At 42.8% G+C, this 23,054-nt stretch overlaps 2 protein-coding genes and 1 long non-coding RNA gene across 4 annotated transcripts; 1 reads left to right on the top strand and 2 right to left on the bottom strand.

The window, feature by feature from the left end:
• Window positions 1-264: 264 nt before the first annotated feature.
• Window positions 265-8,601, bottom strand: LOC111961752 (proteinase-activated receptor 2-like). Of its 2 annotated transcripts, none has more exons than XM_023984261.2 (2): window positions 8,465-8,601; window positions 265-2,400 (listed from the first exon to the last, which is right to left on the bottom strand). In XM_023984261.2, exon 2 carries the CDS (start codon window positions 2,348-2,350, stop codon window positions 1,322-1,324), a length of 1,029 nt encoding a protein of 342 aa, XP_023840029.1. In that variant the 5' UTR covers window positions 2,351-2,400; window positions 8,465-8,601; the 3' UTR covers window positions 265-1,321. The 2 variants fall into 2 exon arrangements, with proteins under 2 accessions (XP_023840029.1, XP_023840028.1); XM_023984260.2 differs by lacking the exon at window positions 8,465-8,601 and adding an exon at window positions 7,734-7,933.
• Window positions 8,602-9,158: 557 nt separating this feature from the next.
• Window positions 9,159-15,013, bottom strand: LOC111961750 (proteinase-activated receptor 1). The gene is made up of 3 exons (XM_023984258.2): window positions 14,741-15,013; window positions 12,754-13,647; window positions 9,159-12,613 (listed from the first exon to the last, which is right to left on the bottom strand). The coding sequence occupies exons 1-3, from the start codon at window positions 14,799-14,801 to the stop codon at window positions 12,192-12,194; spliced, it is 1,377 nt and encodes a 458-aa protein (XP_023840026.1). The 5' UTR covers window positions 14,802-15,013; the 3' UTR covers window positions 9,159-12,191.
• A 68-nt stretch (window positions 15,014-15,081) lies between these two features.
• On the top strand, window positions 15,082-20,657 carry LOC111961751 (uncharacterized). The gene is made up of 5 exons (XR_002877039.2): window positions 15,082-15,312; window positions 15,509-15,580; window positions 17,242-17,515; window positions 17,650-18,798; window positions 18,915-20,657. It is a non-coding gene; the product is annotated as an uncharacterized lncRNA (long non-coding RNA).
• Window positions 20,658-23,054: the final 2,397 nt, after the last annotated feature.

Below are 23,054 nucleotides of genomic sequence, written 5' to 3'. Positions count from 1 at the left end.
ACCTCAGACTGGGGTGGTTCACCTTCCAAAAGGACAACGACCCTAAACACACAGCCAAAACAATCCAAGAGTGGCTTCGGGACAAGTCTCTGAATGTCCTTGAATGGCCCAGCCAGAGCCCGGACCTGAACCCGATTGAGCAGCTCTGGAGAGAACTGAAAATAGCTGTGCAGCGATGCTCCCCATCCAACCTGACAGAGCTTGAGAGGATATGCAGAGAAGAATGGGAGAAACTCCCCAAATACAGGTGTGCCAAGCTTGTAGCGTCATACCCAAGAAGATTTCAACAAAGTACTGAGTAAAGGTAAATTTGATATATATATTTTTTTTTTCTCCCAAAAATGAAAAAAAAAACAGTTTTTGCTTTGTCATTATGGGGTATTGTGTGTAGATTGATGAGGGGGAAAAACTATTTAATACATTTTAGAATAAGGCTGTAACGTAACAAAATGTGGAAAAAGTCAAGGGGGACAATTACAGAAATTTGAATAACAAGACACACCAGAATGGCATTCCAAGAGGTGTTGAGTGTTTCAGAGGGGTCCAGTTTCCATCCTGACTTAAATCTGCTTGAAAATCAAAGACTGTTTGCCTTCATCAATGATTCCCAACCAAATGCACTGAGTTTGAGCAATTTTGACAAAAACAATGGATATAATGTTAAGCTAAGAGTAGGTAGAATGTTATTCAAAATGACTTTCAGCTGGAATTGCTGCCAAAGGTGCTTCCACTAAGTGTTAACTATGGGATGTGAATACAAACAAGACATCTTTGTTTATTTTTTTCAAACATTGTCTATACTTTTTCTTTCACTTTGAAAATGTCAAGCAGGTGGTATAGAAAATGCCATAACTGTGCAAGGGGTGTGTAGACTTTCACTAGGTACTGTAGGTGAATGGCTCACTTAAAGAAGTGAAGGGTCAGTGCAGGGCACTGAGAACTAAGTTGACAGTTTCGGAGAGCTCCACACTGGAACAAACTTAATGGACATCTGATTGTCTAAACGTGGAGGATGGATCAGTAACGTGGAATAAAAACAATTTGCCTCATCACTCTTACTAATTTTGCCCTCTATATAAAACAAACAAAATCTCCATGTAAATATCATGTATGAGGGAAGAGAAGCCAATGTAACACTAGCACATAATATGAAGTAGTCTGTGGTTGCATCTCAGTTTAAAATGGCACCTTTTCCATTAATAATGATGAAACAAGTCAGGTGAAAGCAACATGGCAGATGGTCACCAGCTATTCCCTTTCACCCGTCCAGTACTTTAAAAACATCAGTACAGCCAACTTCCATCTCCACATGACAACCCCCTTAACAGGAGCTGCTCTGTGTGTTCCCTGAGTCTGACGTGTAGGTGCTTTTTTTCTTGGAGTACTTAAGAGCGCTGAACGAGACCCTCATCCTTGCCACTGTCCTCTCACTGCGGCACCTCAGCGTGTTCTTCACGTGCTCCCTGAACTCCTCTGAGATGAAGTAGTAGATGAATGGATCCACACAGCTGTTGAGGGCGGCCAGACACAGGGTGGTGATGTAAAAGCCGTAGCCATCGTTCACTACTCCGGCCAGCAGGAGGGAGTAGTGCACCAGCAGCATGATGTTACTGGGGGTGAAACAGACCAGGAACATGACCAGCACAGTAATGATGAGCACCACAGCCTTGCGCCGATTCTTAGAGATGCTGCTGTCCGTCATTGAGTTCCTCAGGGACTTGAGCATCAGAACGTAGGCCACCACGCACACCACAGTGGGAACTACAAATCCAAGGGTTCCCATGGTCAGGAAGTAGCCGACGGCCATGCTATTTTGGCTGGGCCGGACGACGTCGTGGCAGGTGGTGATGTTGAGGTTGGTCACCTTGACTGTCTGGTCGTAGAGGTAGAGAGGGGTGGTCAGCAGCCAGACACCCACCCAGACTGCGACCGAGACACCGATGGCTACATGGTTGTTCCTACAATCCTGGGAGAGGGGGTAAACGATGGCCCAGTAGCGCTGGACACTGATACAGGTGATGAAGAGGATGGAGCAGTACATGTTCCCATAGAAGAAGCCCACCAGGACTTTACACAGCCCCTCTCCATAGATCCAGTCGTTACCGTTGAAGTGGTAGGCGATCTTCAGAGGCGTCCAGATGACAAAGAGCAGGTCAGACAGAGCCAGGTTGGCCATGTAGATGGTGGCAGGGTGCTTCTTCTTGGTCCTGAACAGGAAGACCCAGATGGCCATGGTGTTGGTGGGCAGCCCCACAGCAAACACCACTATGTAGACGATGGGGAGGAACACCGTGGTCAGATGACTGTCCAGAACCATGAGGGCCGTCAGGGAGACCCCCACCCCCTCCATTGTCTCGTTCCCTGAGAATCCTCGGTCGTCAATGGCAGCATTAAAACGCTCTGAGAAAGAGGCGAGAAACAAGGGGATTATAAACAGGACTGTTTAAGGACTTCCAACAATGAGGTTACAATGTATGCCATTTGAATACAATAGACATTTGTGACTTATTTACTTCGCTGTCAGGTAGATGCCTCGATTATTACTTTTTTATTGTTGTTATGTCAACTATATCAAAAGTAACATTTATTTGAAATCAACTAATAAGACGCCAGAGGGGTAAACAAAAAGTAGGAACAAGGAGAATAAGGATAAGTGGGCAATGTCTACTTAACTCAACAACCAAAAAACACATACTGTATTTAAGTGTAGTTTTCTTTATGAACCAGAAAAAGTTATTTCTGGTCATCAAGGTTAGCTGGCTAATTCATTGATCCTGCTTTGTAGTATACTCCTTAAAGTGGTCATTTTCAGTAAAAAAAATATCAATATTGTATATGATGGTGTTCCTTCATCTGAGTTTTTCGGGGGCGAATGACAGTCAACCGGTGTCCTAGCTAGCTAGCTACCGGTGTCACTCCCAGTCTGCTTTGTGCCGGAGTCTTCCTAGCTAGCTAGCACACAGTGTCCTTCGCTCCCGCCTGCAGAACATCTACCCTCGCCGTTGTTAACAGAACTGTGGGAAAGCAGTGCCCAACAGGCAGGGGCGAAGGACACTGTCTACTGGTATCCTAGCTATTGCCAGCTAACTATCTATCCCACCTGCTGTGTATCAGAGTCCTAGCTAGCTAACGAGCTAGCACCCAGTTTCCTAAACACCTGCCGAACACCTACAACACTGACCCTCGCCGTCATTAACAAAACTGCGGGAAAACAGGCGGGGGCAAAGTACACAGTTTACCGGTGTGCTAGCTAGCTATCTCTCCCGCCTGCTGTGTACCAAGTCCTAGCTTGCTAACTAGCTAGCTAGCACCCTGGTTCCTAAACACCTGCTCTCACCCTTGTTAACAGAACTGCTGGAAAACAGTGCCTGACAGGCTGGGGCAGAGGACAGTATCTACCATTGTCCTAGCTAGCTAGAAACTGTTGTTGCCTCCGCCTCTTTTTCTGTGGGGTTTATTGGCCTTTGGCATCCAACGATATGGTGCATTACTGCTACCTACTGTACTGGAGCGACACCGCTGTCGCTGTGTACCAGAGTCCTAGCTTAAAAGTAGAAGTACCCTATATATAAAAAGGTATGGACACCCCTTCAAATTAGTGGATTCGGCCATTTCAGCCACACCAGTTGCTGACAGGTGTATAAAATCGATCACACAGCCATGCAATCTCAATAGACAAACATTGGCAGCAGAATGGCCTTACTGCAGAGCTCAGTGACTTTCAACCTGGTACTGTCATAGGATGCCACCTTTCCAACAAGTCAATTTGTCAAATTTCTGGCCTGTTAAAGCTGCCCCGGTCAACTCTATGTGCTGTTATTGTGAAGTGGAAACGTCCAGGACCAACAACGGCTCATCCGCGAAGTGGTAGGGCACACAATCTCACAGAATGGGGCTGCCGAGTGCTGAAGCGCGAAGCGCAAAAATCATCCGTCCTCGGTTGCAACACTCACTACCGAGTTCCAAACTGCCTCTGGAAGCAATGTCAGCACAATAACTGTTTGTTGGGAGCTTCATGAAGTGGGTTTCCATGGTCGAGCAGCCGCACACAAGCCTAAGATCACCATGCGCAATGCGCCACCATTGGACGGGAGCAGTGGAAACGCGTTCTCTGGCGTAATGAATCACGCCTCACCATCAGAAAGACGAAAGACGAATCTGGATTTGGCGGATGCCTGGAGAACGCTACCCTCCCCAATGCATAGTGCCAACTGTAATGTTTGGTGGAGGAGGAATAATGTCTGGGGCTGTTTTTCATGGTTCGGGCTAGGCCCCTTAGGTCCAGTGAAGAGAAATCGTAATGCTACAGCATTCAATGACATTCTAGACCATTCTATGCTTCCAACATTTAACAGTTTGTGGAAGGCCCTTTCCTGTTTCAGTATGACATTTCCCCCGTGCACAAAGCGAGGTCCATAGAAATGGTTTGTCGAGATCGGTGTGGAAGAACTTGACTGCCCCGCACAGAGCCCTGACCTCAACCCCATCGAACACCTTTGGGATGAATTTGGGACGCTGACTACGAGTCAGGCCTAATCGCCCAACATCAGTGCCTGACCTCACTAATGCTCGTGGCTGAATGGAAGCAAATCCCCAGAGCAATGTTCCAACATCGAGTGGAAAGCCTTCCCAGATGAGTTCAGGGTGACCAACTCCATATTAATGCCATGATTTTGGAATAAGATGTTCGATGAGCAGGTGTCCACATACTCTTGGTGATGTAGTGTATAAAGAGGGGTTCCTGCCGATGCAGGAATGCCCGCATGCAGGAACGCCCCGAATTGCAGCTGCAATTACACCCTATCAAAACTCTCGACTGACAAAATGTGTGTGTCTGTGGCCGTGTTCGAGCATCAAAACCGTGATGTATCATGGGTAAATTGTGACTGACTAACTGATCTACAACTAATAAATGAGTCGTTATTGATGATGTCTGTCTGGTAGACTGTGAACTCTCCTACCAGACTCACATTAACTTCTTATGGCTGCAGGGGCAGTATTGAGTAGCTTGGATGAAAGGTGCCCAGAGGTGCCCATAGTAAACTGCCTGCTCCTCAGTCCCAGTTGCTAAGATAATGCATATTATTATTTGTATTGGATAGAAAACACTCTGAAGTTTCTAAAACTGTTTGAATGATGTCTGTGAGTATAACAGAACTCATATGGCAGGCAAAAAATCCAAACAGGAAGTGGGAATTCTGAGGTTGGTCGATTTTCAACCAAGACCCTATTGAATACACAGTGGGATATGGATGAGTTTGCACTTCCTACGGCTTCCACTAGATGTCAACAGTCTGTAGAACCTTGTTTGATGCCTCTACTGTGAAGTGGGGCCGAAGGAGACAGGAATTAGTCAGGTCTATCATGACCTGACCATGCTCTGACCATGCGCGTTCACATGAGATGGAGCTCTGTTACTGAAGATTTATGTTAAAAACATTCTAAAGATTGATTCAATACATCGTTTGACATGTTTCTACTGACTGTTACGGAACTTTTTGACATTTCGTCTGCTTTAGTGAACGCGCTTCCTGACTTTGGATTTGTTTACCAAACACGCTAACAAAACACATAAATGATGGACATTACCGAACAAAACAAACATTTCTTGTGGAAGTGGGAGTCCTGGGAGTGCATTCCGACGAAGATCAGCAAAGGTAAGTGAAGATTTATAATGCTTTTTATGAGTTTTGTTGACTGCACAATTTGGTGGGTAACTGTATGGCTTCCTTTTGTGGCTGAACGCTGTTCTCAGATTATTGAATATTGTGCTTTTGCCGTAAAGCTTTTTTGAAATCTGACACAGCGGTTGCATTAAGAACAAGTGTATCTTTAATTTTATGTAAAACATGTATCTTTCATCAAAGTTTATGATGAGTATTTATGTTATTTGACGTGGCTCTCTGCAATTTCTCCGGATATTTTGGAAGCATTTCTGAACATGCCGCCAATGTAAACTGAGGTTTTTGGATATAAATATGAACTTTATTTACATTTACATTTAAGTCATTTAGCAGACGCTCTTATCCAGAGCGACTTACAAATTGGAACGTTCATACATATTCATCCTGGTCCCCCCGTGGGGAATGAACCCACAGCCCTGGCGTTGCAAGTGCCATGCTCTACCAACTGAGCCACACGGGACAAAACATATATGTATTGTGTAACATGAAGTCCTATGAGTGTCATCTGATGAAGATCATCAATGGTTAGTGTTTCATTTTATCTCTATTTCTGCTTTTTGTGACTCCTGTCTTTGGCTGGAAAAATGACTGTGTTTGTCTGTGATTTTGCGGTGACCTAACATAATTGTTTGTGGTGCTTTCGCTGTAAAGCCTATTTGAAATCGGACACTTTCGTGGGATTAACAACAAGATTACCTTTAAAATGGTATAAGATACATGTATGTTTGAGGAATTTTAATTATGAGATTTCTGTTGTTTGAATTTGGCGCCCTGCACTTTCACTGGCTGTTGTCATATCATCCCGTTAACGGGATTGCAGCCATAAGAAGTGTTAAGCAGCTCCAATCCAAAATTACATCTAGACTCGGCTTCCTATTTCGCAACAAAGCATCCTTCACTCATGGTGCCAAACATACCCTCGTAAAACTGACTATCCTACCGATCTTTGACTTCGGCGATGTAATTTACAAAATAACCTCCAACACTCTACTCAGCAAATTGGATGCAGTCTATCACAGTGCCATCCGTTTTGTCACTAAAACTTCATATACTACACATCACTGCGACCTGTATGCTCTCGTTGGCTGGCCCTCGCTTCATATTTGTCGCCAAACCCACTGGCTCCAGGTCAACTATGTCTTTGCTAGGTAAAGCTCCGCCTTAGCTCACTGGTCACCATAGCAACACCCACCCGTAGCACGCGCTCCACTGGTATATTTCACTGGTCACCCCCAAAGCCAATTCCTCCTTTGGCCGCCTTTCCTTCCAGTTCTCTGCTGCCAATGACTTGAACGAAATCACTGAAGCTGGAGACTTATATCTCCCTCACTAACTTTAAGCATCAGCTGTCAGAGCAGCTTACAGATCACTGCACCTGTACATAGCCCATCTGTAAATAGCCCACCCAACTACCCCATCCCCATATTGTTATTTATTTTTTGCTCCATTGCACCCCAGTATCTCTACTTGCACATTCATCTTCTGCACATCTATCACTCCGGTGTTTATTATTTCACCAATTATTTCGCCACTACGGCCTATTTATTGCCTTACCTCCCTAATCTTACTTCATTTGCACACACTGTATATAGACTTGTCTATTGTGTTACTAACAGTACGTTTGTTTATTCCATGTGTAACTCTGTGTTGTTTGTGTCACACTGCTTTGCTTTATTTGGCCAGATCGCAGTTGTAAATGAGAACTTGTTCTCAATTAAATAAAGGTGAAATAAATAAATAAATGAAAATGCAAGGTGATTTGTAGATAAGTCACTAAGCAGTCGCCTGCACTGTCGCAGCAATGTTGAACAAGCCCATTGCCATGTGGGATGATGACATCACTCATTGATGTCTTGAGGTTTGTAACCACACCGACATTGGAAATATCATCACGTTTTGGGGTATTTCACAAACTCTGCATTCAAAGGAATCAGATCGAGGGAATCCGACACAATACATTTTCCAAAGCAATAAAGAATATCATAACGTCTATCTGATCGGGGAAAAAAGTAATAACGAGAGAATTAGAGGCAAAAAGCTTTCTCTTACCATGTTTCTGAGACAGACAGAGATCGACGCAGGCCAATAAAAATATAAGTTTCAACCAATGTGGCTGAAAACCTATGTTAACTTCCACAAAACCTTCGAACATTGAGCTATCTGCTATGTATGAAGAGTTGTTGAATGCTGATACACGCGTTTGTGTATTCCTTTTGTCTGTGCGACGTTGAAGTAAACGGAAGAGGTAGGGTACCACACCCCTTCCTTACATAACAGGTGGGAAGAAAAAACCTGCGTAATGTTATAAGACACGTGACCATGCACACCTGTGTCGTTCAGGCTGTCTGCCTGAGCAGATGCAGGGTAGCCTAGTGGTTAGAGCGTTGGACTAGTAACTGAAAAGGTTGCAAGTTCAAATCCCCGAGCTGACAAGGTACAAATCTGTCGTTCTGCCCCTGAACAGGCAGTTAACCCACTGTTCCTAGGCCGTCATTGAAAATAAGAATTTGTTCTTAACTGACTTGCCTAGTTAAATAAAGGTAAAATTAAATTTAAAAAAATGTAGTATGTCCAGATGTTGCCCTCAGACACTGATCTAAGGTCAGTTTTATATTTTTCCACCTAGGCTTGAAGTTGAGGAAGGTATAAACTAATCCTAGAGCTGTGCCTAGGGGCACCTTCACTACCACATGCAGAAAAACGGATGTGCAAATGTACCTCCTTTACAAGCATAGGCCTAAGGAAATGTATAGCTCAGTACTGCAGTAGAGTAGACCTACCAGCATGTGTAGTAGGTAGGGCTAGTAAATAGTGGGATAGCCTTTCAATGGAAAAGAGGAGTGCATCAAGAACATTTCCTCACAGTTAAAGAATATGATTCCCTGTCTGCTGATGTCTCCTGCCCTCTTCTCTGTCGTTATGTTCCCAGTTGCAACACAGAGCAAAGGTTTATGAGAGTAACGAGAAAGTGGTGTGTCTTGCATCAGGTCCAGTGTACTCAGGGCAGGGTCAGTGGAAGTTACAACAGTTTGATCTTTTTGTTTGAGTTAGTCACTAGCATCTCTGTTTGGTTCAATAAACAGAGCAGATGGCTATTTGCTTGAGGACTCTCGGGTGCTTTTCTCTTGCTCTGTTTTTCTTTGTACAGGTGAAACGGAGGAATGAAATGGAGAGGAATGGTGATGATGGGAAGAAAGGACAGAGGGGACAAGAAGTAACAATGTTATCTGACCTATTGTCTTCAAATCATAATGGAAATAAATTATCTAAATGAAAAGGTTTTAATGTGGAATTAATTTGGTCAACTACCTTAAATTATGAGACAAAATTGGTGAGTCACTGCCAGTGTGTGCATAAACATGTATTACTCAATATTTCAGCTATTCACAATGCCTCAGTGTCCATTATTTATATTCCTTAAATTAATTTGAAAGAAATTAAACCACAAACAAAATATACAACATCACACACACAAAAAATCAGATAGCTTTATTTGAAACATTTACCATTGTTTTTTGTAATGTTCTGTACAGTATGGCACAAATACCTTCTTTAAAACTTCTCTAGGATAGGGGGCAGCATTTTCACTTTTGGATAAATAGCGTGCCCAATTTCAACTTCCTTCTACTCATCCCCAGAATATAGGATATGCATATTATTAGTAGATTTGGATAGAAAACACTCTGAAGTTTCTAAAACTGTTTGAATCATGTCTGTGAGTATCACAGAACTTATGTAGCAGGCAAAACCCCGAGGACTAACCATTCAGATTTTTTTTTTTTAGGTCACCGTCTGTTCAATGATATTTCATTGGGATACTAGATTTCTAATCAACCTGTTTGCAGTTCCTACCGCTTCCACTGGATGTCACCAGTCTTTGGAAATAGGTTGAGGTTATTCCTTTGTGCAATGAAGAAGAACGGCCATCTGGAATCAGTGTAATGTTATGTGTACTGTTTGAGAGTTGCGCAAGACTAGAAAAGTATCGTTAGTTTGTTGTCCTCCTGTATTGAAAACAGATAGACCCGTCTTCAATTTGATCAATTATTAACGTTTACAAATAACTTCAGTTGTATTACCAAAGTAGTTTGAAATGTTTTGGCAAAGTTTAGAGGTAATTTTTGAGATATTTTGTAGTGACGTTGCGCAAATTGGAAGCTGTTTTTTTCTGGATCAAACGCGCCAAATAAATGGACATTTTGGACATATATGGACGGAATTAATCGAACAAAAGGACCATTTGTGATGTTTATGGGACATATTGGAGTGCCAACAAAAGAAAATTGTCAAAGGTAAGGCATGATTTATATTTTATTTCTGCGTTTTGTGTTGCGCCTGCAGGGTTGAAATATGCTACACTCTCTTTGTTTACTGTTGTGCTATCATCAGATAATAGCATCTTATGCTTTCGCCGAAAAGCCTTTTTGAAATCTGACATGTTGGCTGGATTCACAACGAGTGTAGCTTTAATTTGGTATCTTATGTGTGATTTAATGAAAGTTTGATTTTATATTATTTTCTTTTTTATTTGGCGCTCTACATTTTCCCTGGCTTATTGGCCAAGTGGGACGCAAGCGTCCCGCCTATCCCAGAGAGGTTTTAAGACCATTTAATATTTTTTTCATTTAATGTTATCCTCCAGACAAAATATAAATCCCACGGAATACTTGTTTGTACTAAATAGGTATGTAGCGCCACCTGCTGTATGTAATGCAACATGCAGGACTGTGACAAAGTGCTGTAAATGTACTTGACTTGAAGGATGTATAATTCACACCAATAGGGGGTATCACAGCACTTCTTACTCTCAAAGTAGTACCGCAATACGTTATATTTCGATCGTTGAGTGCGCAAGCGTGTCTGTACGCAGCATAGTACCTGCACTGATGCATTTTGCTTGACTTGTCTGGGTATTTGAGTAGTCAAACAGCTCTTCCAATTCTAAATGCATAGATTATACATTCACACAAATGGAACATTTAGTAATAATGAGTGTGAGCTAAAGTTATTGGAGTGATAATATACACACAGTGGTCAGTTTATTAAGGTACACCACCTCGTTCACGAAAAGGCTTCGCTCCTACAGACGCCTGTATCGCTGGGTGTATTGATACACCATTCAATGTCTGCTTTTATTATATTTACACATCTACCAATAGGTGCCCTTCTTTGCAAGGTATTGGAAAACCTCCCTGGTCTTTGTGGTTGAATCTGTGTTTGAAATTCACAGCTTGATGAGGGACCTTACAGATAATGATATGTGTGTGGTACAGAGATGAGGTACTCATTCAAAATTCATGTTAAACACTAGTATTGCACACAGTGAGTCCATGCAACTTGTAATGTGACATGTTAAGCACATTTTTAGGCTTGCCATAACAAAATAATTGAATACTTATTGAATTAAAAATGAAAAGCTGAAATGTCTTGAGTCATTTGTAAAAGTTTCTAAAAACATTGCAGCAGACACCATACCGGGACACTCCTATCAGCTAAAAACAAGAAGAAGCGGCTTCAGTGGGCACGTAATCACCAACACTGGACAATTGATGAGTGGAAAAACATTGCCTGGTCCGACGAATCCCGGTTCCTGTTGCATCATGATGATGGCAAAGTCCGGATTTGGCGTAAGCAGCATAAGTACATGGCCCCTTCCTGCCTGGTGTCAATGGTACAGGCTGGTGGCGGTGGTGAAATGGTGTGGGGAATGTTTTCCTGGCAGACGTTAGGTCCCTTTATAGAAATTGTGCAACCTTTCCATGCCCCAAAGAATTCAGGCTGTTCTTGAGGCTTAGGGGGGTCCGACCTGGTACAAGATGGGTGTACCTAATAAACTGCATGGTATTTCTATACAACATTAACAACATAGTGCATAGGCTACACATTTCACAATGCTGGGTAAATGTCTCTACGGCCAGTAGGCCGTCGAAAGCATTTCCTTGTATTGTTCACAGTGAGTGTTTAAGAAATGGTACAATACATGATTATACAAAGACTCCTTTGTTATTCCCTTATCGCAGACCGTCAAACTTAAAATAAACCGTTTTGGGGAATAATACCAACTTCAACGGGAAATATATTTAAGATAAAGATAAAAAATTGTATTATCCATTACATTTTCACAAAACTTACATTTTCCTTTTCTCTTACCCTAAATATATATTCTTGGTACTGTAGTGTCGTACAGGTCAGAAACAACTTTGGCCCATGACAATCAGGACAGCAGCTTCTTGCACTGTCTGAAACAACGGAAATGTATATCTCTTCTTCATATTTAGAGTTGGGCATAGCTAACCCAGACCTATGGATGAATGTCTGACTGAATTCATCATACAAGCCAAATCCATTCTTTCTCCTCAGAAATAGCCTAGCTTTGGTCCATGTCTATCTGTCAGACCAGAAGCATCTTGCACTGTCTGAAACAGTGGAAATATAGCATATACTAAATATATTTTTTACATTTTTGTCAGTGAAAAAGAAACAGCTCTCTGTGTCTCCATCTATCCATCAGACCAGGAGTTTCTTGTACTGGCTGCTGAGGCTGGCCTGGAAGCTGTCCACCTTAGTAATCCTAGTGCTGGTCCTCGTGCTTATTCTGGTCCTGGTGCTGGTCCTGGAGGAACCAGAGGACGAGGCCAGACTCTTCCTTCCCTCGGCGACCATCTGGCATCCCAGCGCCCCCTCCAGCTGCCTCTGGCACTGGGACGAGCCAAAATAGTAGACCAGCGGGTCCAGGCAGCAGCTGATGCTCCCCAAACATAGTGACACCAGGTAGGCCACATGGGTAGCGTCTGGCTCCCCACCCACCTGCCCAGCGATCTGGAGGTAGTGAGCGAGGAGAATGGAGTTGGTGGGTGTGAAACAGACCACGAACACCACAAGCACGGTAACCGCCATCACCACAGCCCGCGCCTTCTGCCTTGAACGGCCTAGATCAGATCAAATTACAATAGAAAATATTATTATCCTCTAATGAGATGTATTTTTTAAACAGACCTTCTGCATCAAGATTAAGAAACAGATTAGCCAAATGAAGTAATTATGTCTGGTTTCCCTGGTTTGTATTTACCTACAACACCGCACGGAGCCTTGTTGAGCACCTGCACCACCCGGGAGTAACAGGTCACCATTATGAACAGCGGCAGGAAGTAGAGGGTGCAGGAGAGTATAGGAAAGAAGAAGACGTATTGCTCCTCTAACAGCTCCAGGTCCTGGATGTCATGGCAGGTGGTGATATCCAGTGGGTCGTAGTAGACCGTCTGCTGTGAGAGGACAAGAGGCAGCGAGCCACCCACAGCCAGGATCCACATGGCGCTACAGGCCAAGGCTGCGTTGCGGGGGCTCCTCCAGGCCAGGGAGTTGATGGGGTAGGCCACTGCCAGCAGGCGGTCCACGCTGACACAGGTCATGAGGAGGATGGAGCAGTACATGTTGCAGTAGAAAGCCGCAGTGACCAGGCGGCACAACCCCTCGCCGAAGCCCCAGTCATTGCCATTGTAGTGGTAGACGATCTTGAAGGGCAGCAGCAGGGCGAACAGCAGGTCGGCGGCTGCCAGGTTCAGCATGTAGATCACTGCCGGCTTCATGGGCCGGATCCGTTGGGCAAAGGTCACCATGGCAACAATGTTAAGAGGCACGCTGATGAAGAAGACGAAGGTGTAAAGCGTCGGGATGAAGATGGTAGAGAGGTGGCCTGTGAGGAAGTTGTTGGCCATAACAGAGATGGTGTAAGACCAGACTTCTGTAGCATTCCTGGCAGCGCCCAGTTCCAACGGTCCCAGTCTGGACCCATTTATAAACCCAACTCTCTCTCCCGGTCCGGACACATTGTTTAGTCCAACTCCAGACCCATTACTGTCTATGTCTGGGTAGTAGTCCAGTAGGTCTAGATCTATTGGCTCGTCTGTGACCGCGGACCCTTCCGTGACTAACCTCCTGGCAAAGGTCCTCACGATGGAGCTGCCTGTGGAAGAAAACAATACAGAGACGCAAGTCAGTCCCACATGGGAATAGGTGTGTGGAGCACTGCAGTCTACATTATAATAGTCATAGAGCTCAGTGTTATGGAGGACCTGAAACAGACTGTTTGAAGTTCCTATAGGATCCCTTTGAAAATGGGATGACTATAATGTGTGTCCTGAAAATGAGAGGTGCTACATGGGTATTGGAATAACTTTCTTTAAAATCTACTTTCCGTTGTTGATAAAATGCTGGTTCTGTCAATAAAATGGTGTTCAACAAGACCACTTCTAAAATTGTATCGCAATACATTTCAACCGGTTTTGTTGCATCATGAAAAGGAGAGTTATTTCAGACAAGAAAAGCAAAGGATAAAATGTAGGCCTATAATAAAACTTCATAAATATCCCTGACTTACACTTAAAAATTTGAACGCAACAATTTCTAAGATTTTACTGAGTTGCAATTCATATAAGGACATTTGTCAATTTAAATAAATTCATTAGGGCTTAATCTATGGATTTCACATGACTGGGCAGCAGTGCAGCCACGCTCCCTCAAAATGTGTGTTGTGTGACGAAAGTGGACATTTTGGTGTGACCTTTTATTGTCCCCAGCACAAGGTGCACCTGTGTAATAATCATGCTGTTTAATCAGCTTCTTGATATGCCACACCTGTTAGGTGGATGGAATATCTTGGCAAAAGATACATGCTCACCAAAAGGGATGTACACGAATTTGTGCAGACAATTTTTAAGAAATAAACCTTTTTTGTGTATGGAACATTTATGGGATTTTTAATTCAGCTCATGAAACATGGGACCAATACCTTACATGTTGCGTTTATATTTTTGTTCAGTGTAGTATTTTATACTTTGGAATATGTAACGGTCTGTAAATGTTTCATGAATACTACACATAATACTTTATGTTGCAACGGTTATAAGTCACCGTGCCACACCGACACGCTTATATCATAGAATGAAACTTTTCCAAATAATAGTCTATGGCTATAATTCAGGTAGGGTCTAAAAGTGTAGGCTACACATTCTTTGTATGTAATACATTTTATCACGGATCAGGCGAATTCTACTCACCGTTAAAAACGCCTGAAACCGCATGCACGCCTGCCAGGAATAGAACGGCTTTGAAAAACATTCTCGCAGAACTGTAATGAAGTCCAATAAAGATGAACAGATTTACTACCTCACCGAACTGTAATGAAGTCCAGTAAAGATGAAAAGGTTTACTAATGTAGCCTAAAGCGTTTATTCTAGATCTGAACACATATTATTATCAACCTGTATGTATGTATGTATGTATGTATGTTTGGTCTCCTTCTCTGTTGCTGCATAGAGAACTAACTGTCGCTTTCAGACAGTTTACGCCTCCCCAGTCCATCCGTGACGCAGAATATGGAAATTGTCCAGGGTGGCGCGCGTTCCTATCTTCTGATGTCATCACTTGAGTCAACAACAGGACTAACTTTCACATGGGTCGACAGTTAACGTTTAATGGAATTACTGAATGGAGATCAATGCTGTTTTCTTGTTAGGACAACTGTTAAATAGAAAATGTCACTTTTTTTTACACTGGCGGGCCCAGTTAGTGCCTGCTTTTTATTTGTATTATTATCATTTGAATGAATGTTCGATATGAACACAGCCAGGTGCAGTACACAGTACGCCTATACTCCTAGATTCTGACAAGAGGAGATACTCATATTTTTCAACAATTTCATTAAACTAAAACGCTTTTGAGATCATATGAATATTGAAGTATGCTGTTTGTCAGTTTGATATGTTTTGTTTAGTGAGGTGCTTGCTGATGATAATATAAAGATGTATTTCCTCTATTTTGTGCAGAACTGATGTTGATAATGGTCAGCATCAGGAGTTTCCAGGAAATGCCCAATTGTGATCTTCAAGAGCGAAAGGGTGGGTATAAGAATGGACGGGAAGTCATTTGGCGAGGAATTACTTTCTGTAAAAACCGACTACTAATGGCCTCAAGACAACAGTTGCAGCTGAGTCTCCTGTGGTACTGCAGAGCACATTTATAACAATGATTAAATCAGTGGTCCAAAGCTGTGGGACAACACATTATTGTATAATGTACTTGATAATGTAATTTATAAGCAGCTATAATTTATACAAATCAAAATGTCTGGGTTTAGTGTGATTCTCGTAAGAGCCAATTTATGCTTAATCCGAAAATGTGGTCGGAGGCGCCATTAAGTTCGATAGCGCATCGCCGTGCTCCTCAAATTTTGTAACAATACGGAGGGCTCTGTATACTGTAGCTCTGCATTGACATTAAGTCCTGTATAATCAGAAACTCACTTCCTTGACAACTTCCTTCACAACAATTCCGCGTTGCTCCGCAAAGCGCAAGAAGTATGAATGCCCTGACTTCTGCAGAGGCCTTAAATGCTGCACGGACAATGCAGACAGCAGATTGACCATGTAGCCCTTTAAGAGGAATGCATTTGATGTTGACCTCGCTCAAGAATAAAAAAAACCCGATGTTTTCCTGTCTATTTCCAGAGGCTAGTTTTCCTTGGGAAAGTAAACTGACCTTGCTGTTTTGAACTAGCCCCATCCCAATGTTCTGTCTGCCTGTCAAGGTTCAGAACAAAGAATTCAGCTTAAAGAATCCTCCAACAATCATGATGAACATTGTTCCTAGATTATTAAATTAGTGTAAAACTAAAACTAAGTTTGGATTTTCTGCAATCACCTTCTGTGATTAATGCTTACAGTTTTTCCCAATTGTTTACACACTAAAATTGGAACTTGAAAGCAATCACCGAAACCTGAAACTCATGTACCAAATCCCTAAACCAAATCTGCAAAATTGCAAGCACAATTCCTGCTTTACACTCAGTTCTCAATTTTCAATTGAGCTGACAAGGTAAAAATCTGTCGTTCTTCCCCTGAACAAGGCAGTTAACCCACTGTTTCCCGGTAGGCCGTCATTGTAAATAAGAATTTGTTCTTAACTGACTTGCCTAGTTAAATAAACAAAAGTTCTCTACATTAGGCACAAATTTAAAATCTATTTAGATTTTAGGAAAGCAACGCCAATCACAATGCCAAACTCTATGTACAAATTGGCAACACCCACTCCTCACAGATGTAAACACTAGTTGCTGAATTGTTCACTTAGAAATCAGAGCTTTAGCACTATAAAAGGCCACAGATGAGCTCTCCTGTTTTGGAGGAAAATGGAAGTCAATGATGAAGCAAGAGCTAGAGGTGAATAAGTGAGAGGACGAGGATGAGGAAGGACAGTTGTCTCAGATGAGATCAGGGCCACATTGGTTGACCATGTGCTCAACCATGGGTTGAGTATGAGGGAGGCTGGGCACAGAGTTCAGCCCAACCTGAGCCGCTACACAGTTGCATCTATCATCTGTACATTCAGAAATAACAACCAGTAAGTTACCTACCATCTACACTATGCTCTTTATGTATGTATACTGCAGTCTGACATACCAGTAGGCCTATGTTACAGTAATGTCATTTCATATTGAGAAAAAAAAGATTATTTTAGCTTACTGTATCCGAATCATATCATATTTGTGGATCTTCTGCAGAACTGAGAAACGGCCAGGCCATGGTGGAAGACACCAGCTGTTCACACCAGAACAGGAGACCGCTATTGTGAACATGGTGGCGGCAAACAATGCCATTAGACTACGAGAAATCCAGAACCACATAATTGCAGACAACACAATATTCAATAACATTCACCAGGTGGGCTTGTCTACATTAGACCGTGTATTACAGCGCAACCGAATCCGGATGAAACGGATCTACAGGGCGCCATTTGAGGAAACTCAGTGTTAAAGAACAGCGCTATGAATATTTGTAAGTACTATACTGTGAATTTACTATCATATCAGCACTGTATAGACACATTACAGTACTGTAATCCATTGTATTGTGCCTCACCATATTGACTGCTCTAGGTATGTCACATATTGTCTTGTTGTCTGTTTCAGAGAGTCTTGGAGCTGGATGCTGCTGCAATTCAGCACGTTTATATTTACATTGATGAGGCTGGCTTCAACCTAGCCAAAAGAAGGGGACGGAACATTCACAATGGCCAATAATGTTCCTGGACAGTGTTGAGGGAATATCACCATGTGCACAGCCTTTAGCCAGCAAGGCGTCCTCCATCACCATGCCAACCTTGGTCCCTACAACACCCCCCTTCTCATCACATTCCTGGACACACTACATGGCATCATCATTTCAGCGGAGCAGAGGGGTGGACCAGAGCAGCCCAGGTATGTTGTCATTTGGGACAATGTGAGTTTCCACCTGGCTGCTCTGGTCCGCAACTGGTTCATCGACCACCCACAATTTATTGTTCTATACCTCCCACCATATTCCCCATTCCTAAACCCAACTGAAGAGTTTTTTTCAGGATAGCGACAAAAGGTGCATGACCTCCATCCCCTCACACGCATGACTTTTCTCCAGGCAATGGAGGGTGCATGTGGTGAAGTTGCTGTGGGGGCTTTCGGCGGCTGGATCCGTCACTCCAGAAGATTCTTTCCCCGCTGGTTAGCCAGGGAGAACATCGCTTGTGATGTAGATGAGGTGCTGTGGCCAGACCAAAATAGGAGGCAGGATGCAGCCTACTTGCAAAACTATATAATTGCAGAACATGTTTTCAAATGCTAACACACTGTTTCCAAACTGTTAAAAAAACATTCAAAACAGAATGATGGCAAATGTCGTGCATTTCTGCAGTAACCAGATTGAAACATATAGAACATCTTGGCAGAATATAGAATTATTCCAAACACAGCTGATTGCAATTTCAGCTGAAAGCCTACCCAAGTGTCCTGTTTTTAGTCTCGTTACCAAACAGACAAAAGAGGACGACTTTGGAATGATTTAATTTGGAAAGATGGATCAAGGAAGACAGGTTGGTGGGGATAGAAGAGTGACAGGGAGAGGGAGAATGCATGGATGACAAAGGAGAGGAAGACCAAGCGGTGGTCTCTGATGAGATAAGGTCCACAATTATTGACCATGTTGTAAACCATGGTCTCTTTGAGAGAGGCCAGTTTAAGGATGCAACCAAACCTGCAGCGTTCAACAGTTGCATCAATAGTACGAATTTTCCGGCAAAACAACAGGTGAGATGTGCATCCTTCAGTGATAATTGAAGTACATATTACAGTACAATACAGTATGTTCACATTTTTACATGTATTTACATTTTGAAATATATTGACTGTTTTGTGTTTTTCAGTAGGATCCAAAGGTTGCCTCCCACAGGAGGGAGAAGCAAAATATTATCAGATACGCAGGAAATTGGCATTGTTGACATGGTAATTGGCATCAATGCAATAAAATTCGGGACAGAGTGCTGGCAGACAATATCACTTTTGGGAATGTGAATACGGTCAGCACAACGACAATTGCCAGAGTCCTAGAGAAACATAATAAGGATGAAGCAGTTGTACCCTGAGAGAAATGGTGAACGTGTGTAAGAACTCCGGTATCAATATGTCCAGGTAAGATGTCTGTTCAATAACCAAACAGGGCACATACACAGCTATGCATAATGTAAAGTACTGGAAAACTGTGGATTTACTGTATTTTAGAGAGTAACGGAGATGGAAGCCAGGCAAACTGCATATACAGTCGTGGCCAAAAGTTTTGAGAATGACACAAATATTCATTTTCACAAAGTCTGCTGCCTCAGATTGTATGATGGCAATTTGCATATACTCCAGAATGTTATGAAGAGTGATCAGATGTATTGCAATTAATTGCAAAGTCCCTCTTTACCATGCAAATGAACTGAACCCACAAAAAACATTTCCACTGCATTTCAGCCCTGCCACAAAWGGACCAGCTGACATCATGTCAGTGATTCTCTCGTTAACACAGGTGTGAGTGTTGACGAGGACAAGGCTGGAGATCACTCTGTCATGCTGATTGAGTTCGAATAACAGACTGGAAGCTTCAAAAGGAGGGTGGTACTTGGAATCATTATTCTTCCTCTGTCAACCATGGTTACCTGCAAGGAAACACATGCCGTCATCATTGTTTTGCACAAAAAGGGCTTTACAGGCAAGGATATTGCTGCCAGTAAGATTGCACCTAAATCAACCATTTATCTGATCATCAAGAACTTTAAGGAGGACGGTAAAATTGTTGTGAAGAAGGCTGCAGGGCGCTCAAGAAAGTCCAGCTAGCGCCAGGACCGTCTCCTAAAGTTGATTCCGCTGCGGGATCGGGTCACCACCAGTACAGAGCTTGCTGAGGAATGGCAGCAGGCAGGTGTGTGTGCATCTGCACGCACAGTGAGGTGAATACTTTTGGAGGATGGCCTGGTGTCAAGAAGGGCTGCAAAGAAGCCACTTCTCTCCAGGAAAAACATCAGGGACAGACTGATATTCTGCAAAAGGTACAGGGATTGGACTGCTGAGCACTGGGGTAAAGTCATTTTCTCTGATGAATCCCCTTTCCGATTGTTTGGGGCATCCGGAAAAAGCTTGTCCGGAGAAGACAAGGTGAGCGCTAGCATCAGTCCTGTGTCATGCCGACAGTAAAGCATCCTGAGACCATTCATGTGTGGGGTTGCTTCTCAGCCAAGGGAGTGGGTTCACTCACAATTTTGCCTAAGAACACAGCCATGAATAAAGAATGGTACCAACACATCCTCCGAGAGCAACTTCTCCCAACCATCCAGAAACAGTTTGGTGACGAACAATGCATTTTCCAGCATGATGGAGCACCTTGCCATAAGGCAAACGTGATAACTAAGTGGCTCGAGGAACAAAACATTGATATTTTGGGTCCATGGCCAGGAATCTCCCCAGACCTTAATCCCATTGAGAACTTGTGGTCAATCCTCAAGAGGCGGGTGGACAAACAAGAACCCACAAATTCTGACAAACTCCAAGCATTGATTATGCAAGAATGGGCTGCCATCAGTCAGGATGTGGCCCAGAAGTTAATTGACAGCATGCCAGGGCGGATTGCAGAGGTCTTTGGAAAAAGAAGGGTCAACACTGCAAATATTGACTCTTTGCATCAACTTCATGTAATTGTCAATAAAAGCCTTTGACACTTATGAAATGCTTGTAATTATACTTCAGTATTCCATAGTAACATCTGACAAAAATATCTAAAGACAATGAAGCAGCAAACTTTGTGGAAATTCATATTTGTGTCATTCTCAAAACTTTTGGCCACGACTGTACATTCATCTTTGTGGATGAAGCTGGATTCAACTTGGCAAAAACACGCCGCAGGGGAAGAATGTGATTGACAGAGAGCAACCTGGATGTCCCAGGCCAGAGAGGAGCTAACATCACAACGTGTGCAGCACTGTCCAATGATGGTTTGCTGTTACACAAACCACTCATTGGCCCCTACAATACAGAGAGGCTCATTTATTTTCTGGATGACCTGCATAATTGACTTGTGCAAGCAGAGGAGAGGGGCAAGAAACTCCCTACCTTTGTTGTGTGGGATTGTGTGGGCAGTCCACCACTCTGCTGCAGTCAGACTGGTTTGCTGCACATCCCAGGATGTCAGTACTATTCCTGCCTCCATACTCCCCCTTCCTAAACCCCATAGAGGAGTTTTTCACTGCATGGTGGAAGGTTTATGACCACCATCCACATGACCAGATGTCCTTTCTGGATGCCATGAATGCGGGGGTGTGGAGACACTTCTCCTGAAGACTGCCAGGGTTGGATTAGACATTCCAGAAGATACTTTACAAGATGCATCACCAGAGAAGACAAGATATGATGTTGATGAGAACTTGTGGCCAAATGCAGGAGAGAGGGAGAACTAGAACCCTCACAGTACTGTACAGTATGAGTGATTATACTATACATGTTGTTGATGTTTTTTTGTAATTATTATTGCATCCCTGGAATTTCAGGAATTTGATTTTGGTTTCAACTTTTTATTTTTCACAAGTAAATTACTATATGTATAGATATATAATAAATAAAGGCTATTGAAGCAAATTGCTGCATTTTTTATTAATTCTTGTTACATATACTTTAGTACAGTCAATAAAGTGAAAAGGTGTTATTCTTATTCTATACTGATTTTTGTGAAAAATCATTTGAACTTTAAAGAGAAGTTCATCATTTATGTAATGCTTCCTGTTGTTAGTGTTTTTTAGGTCAGTGTGTTATGAGAGACAACGTATGCTTTCTGAGTGAGAATTGTTGCCAGTGTTATGGTCGAACGAGCTTATTTTGAAGCATGCATCAAGTGTTTTAGTGGTTTGAGTGAGTTTTGGAGGTGAGATTAACTGTTTGGCCAAGATGCATGTTGGTAATGCAAACTGTGTGAAGAGTTTTGAAAAAAGGGCTTCAGTATTGACTGATGCTTGTTAGCAATTGAAAAAAACTGTAATAACTTCCTGTGTGGAGAGGAATTCACAGAAACACTGAACCATCTCTGTCAACCTCATTCTATAACCCACTGGGCACAGATGTCAATTCAACGTCTATCCCATGTTGGTTCAACATAATTTCATTTCAACGTAATTTCAAAACACTGATTCAACCAGTGTTTGCCCAGTGGGAACATATTGTCTGTAGCTGACTTTAAAAAAGCAGGGAAGCCAGTGGAAGCCAATTCTTGACAAAGAATCAAGCTAGACCGGTTGCGCCTGCTGTTTATCAACCTCTATCTAATGACATGACATTGAATGTAACGGTATCAGAATATAACTGTGAACTTTGACACACCTATTCACCACCTGGAATCTGGTTCACAGTGTCAAGTAACTCATACAGATGGCTTGCAATTGGGTTAGGTGGGATCTGCCTTCCAGTTTAACGATTCCCAAATCAGACATTTTCATGGTAACGGCCACAAACTGCCGGGAAAGGTTCATAGGGGACAGTTACAAAGACAACACGTAAGAAAGACATGTTTCTTTATGGAAGAGACTGGATAATCTAATTTTGACCTAAAGCAGCACCAGAGTCCAGAGAGCTGCAAATCCACCATGTGTTATCTGTTCATGTCTTTCCTGTCTAGAGAGGCACATTAAATATGAGGCTATTATATCCAGCCGGCTGTCTGTGTGTGTGTGTGCTTGTGTGTCTGTGTGTGCATGCGTGTATAGGGAGGTGTCTTTGTGTCCTGTGATTGAGTTAACAGAGCTCTGTCCCTGTCTGGCTATGGGCCCCTCTCTTTCCCGGAGATCACATGACATTATTCAGCCAGTGCCAGAGCCAGTGAATGAGGTGGGAAGGCCAGTTCAACCAATCCTACATTACTGCTGAAATTACAGTGCTGGACATGCTACTGTCTGTCTACACTGCCTGGCTGCATCAGTAAACTCTCCTCTCATGATAGACAAATTCAGACAGTCACAAATACTGCTATGTAGAATTTAGTTTGA

The sequence above is a fragment of the Salvelinus sp. IW2-2015 genome, linkage group LG4q.1:29 (assembly GCF_002910315.2).
Source record: "Salvelinus sp. IW2-2015 linkage group LG4q.1:29, ASM291031v2, whole genome shotgun sequence".
Classification (NCBI taxonomy): Eukaryota; Metazoa; Chordata; class Actinopteri; order Salmoniformes; family Salmonidae; genus Salvelinus; species Salvelinus sp. IW2-2015.
This window is presented reverse-complemented; position numbering and strand designations above follow the sequence as displayed.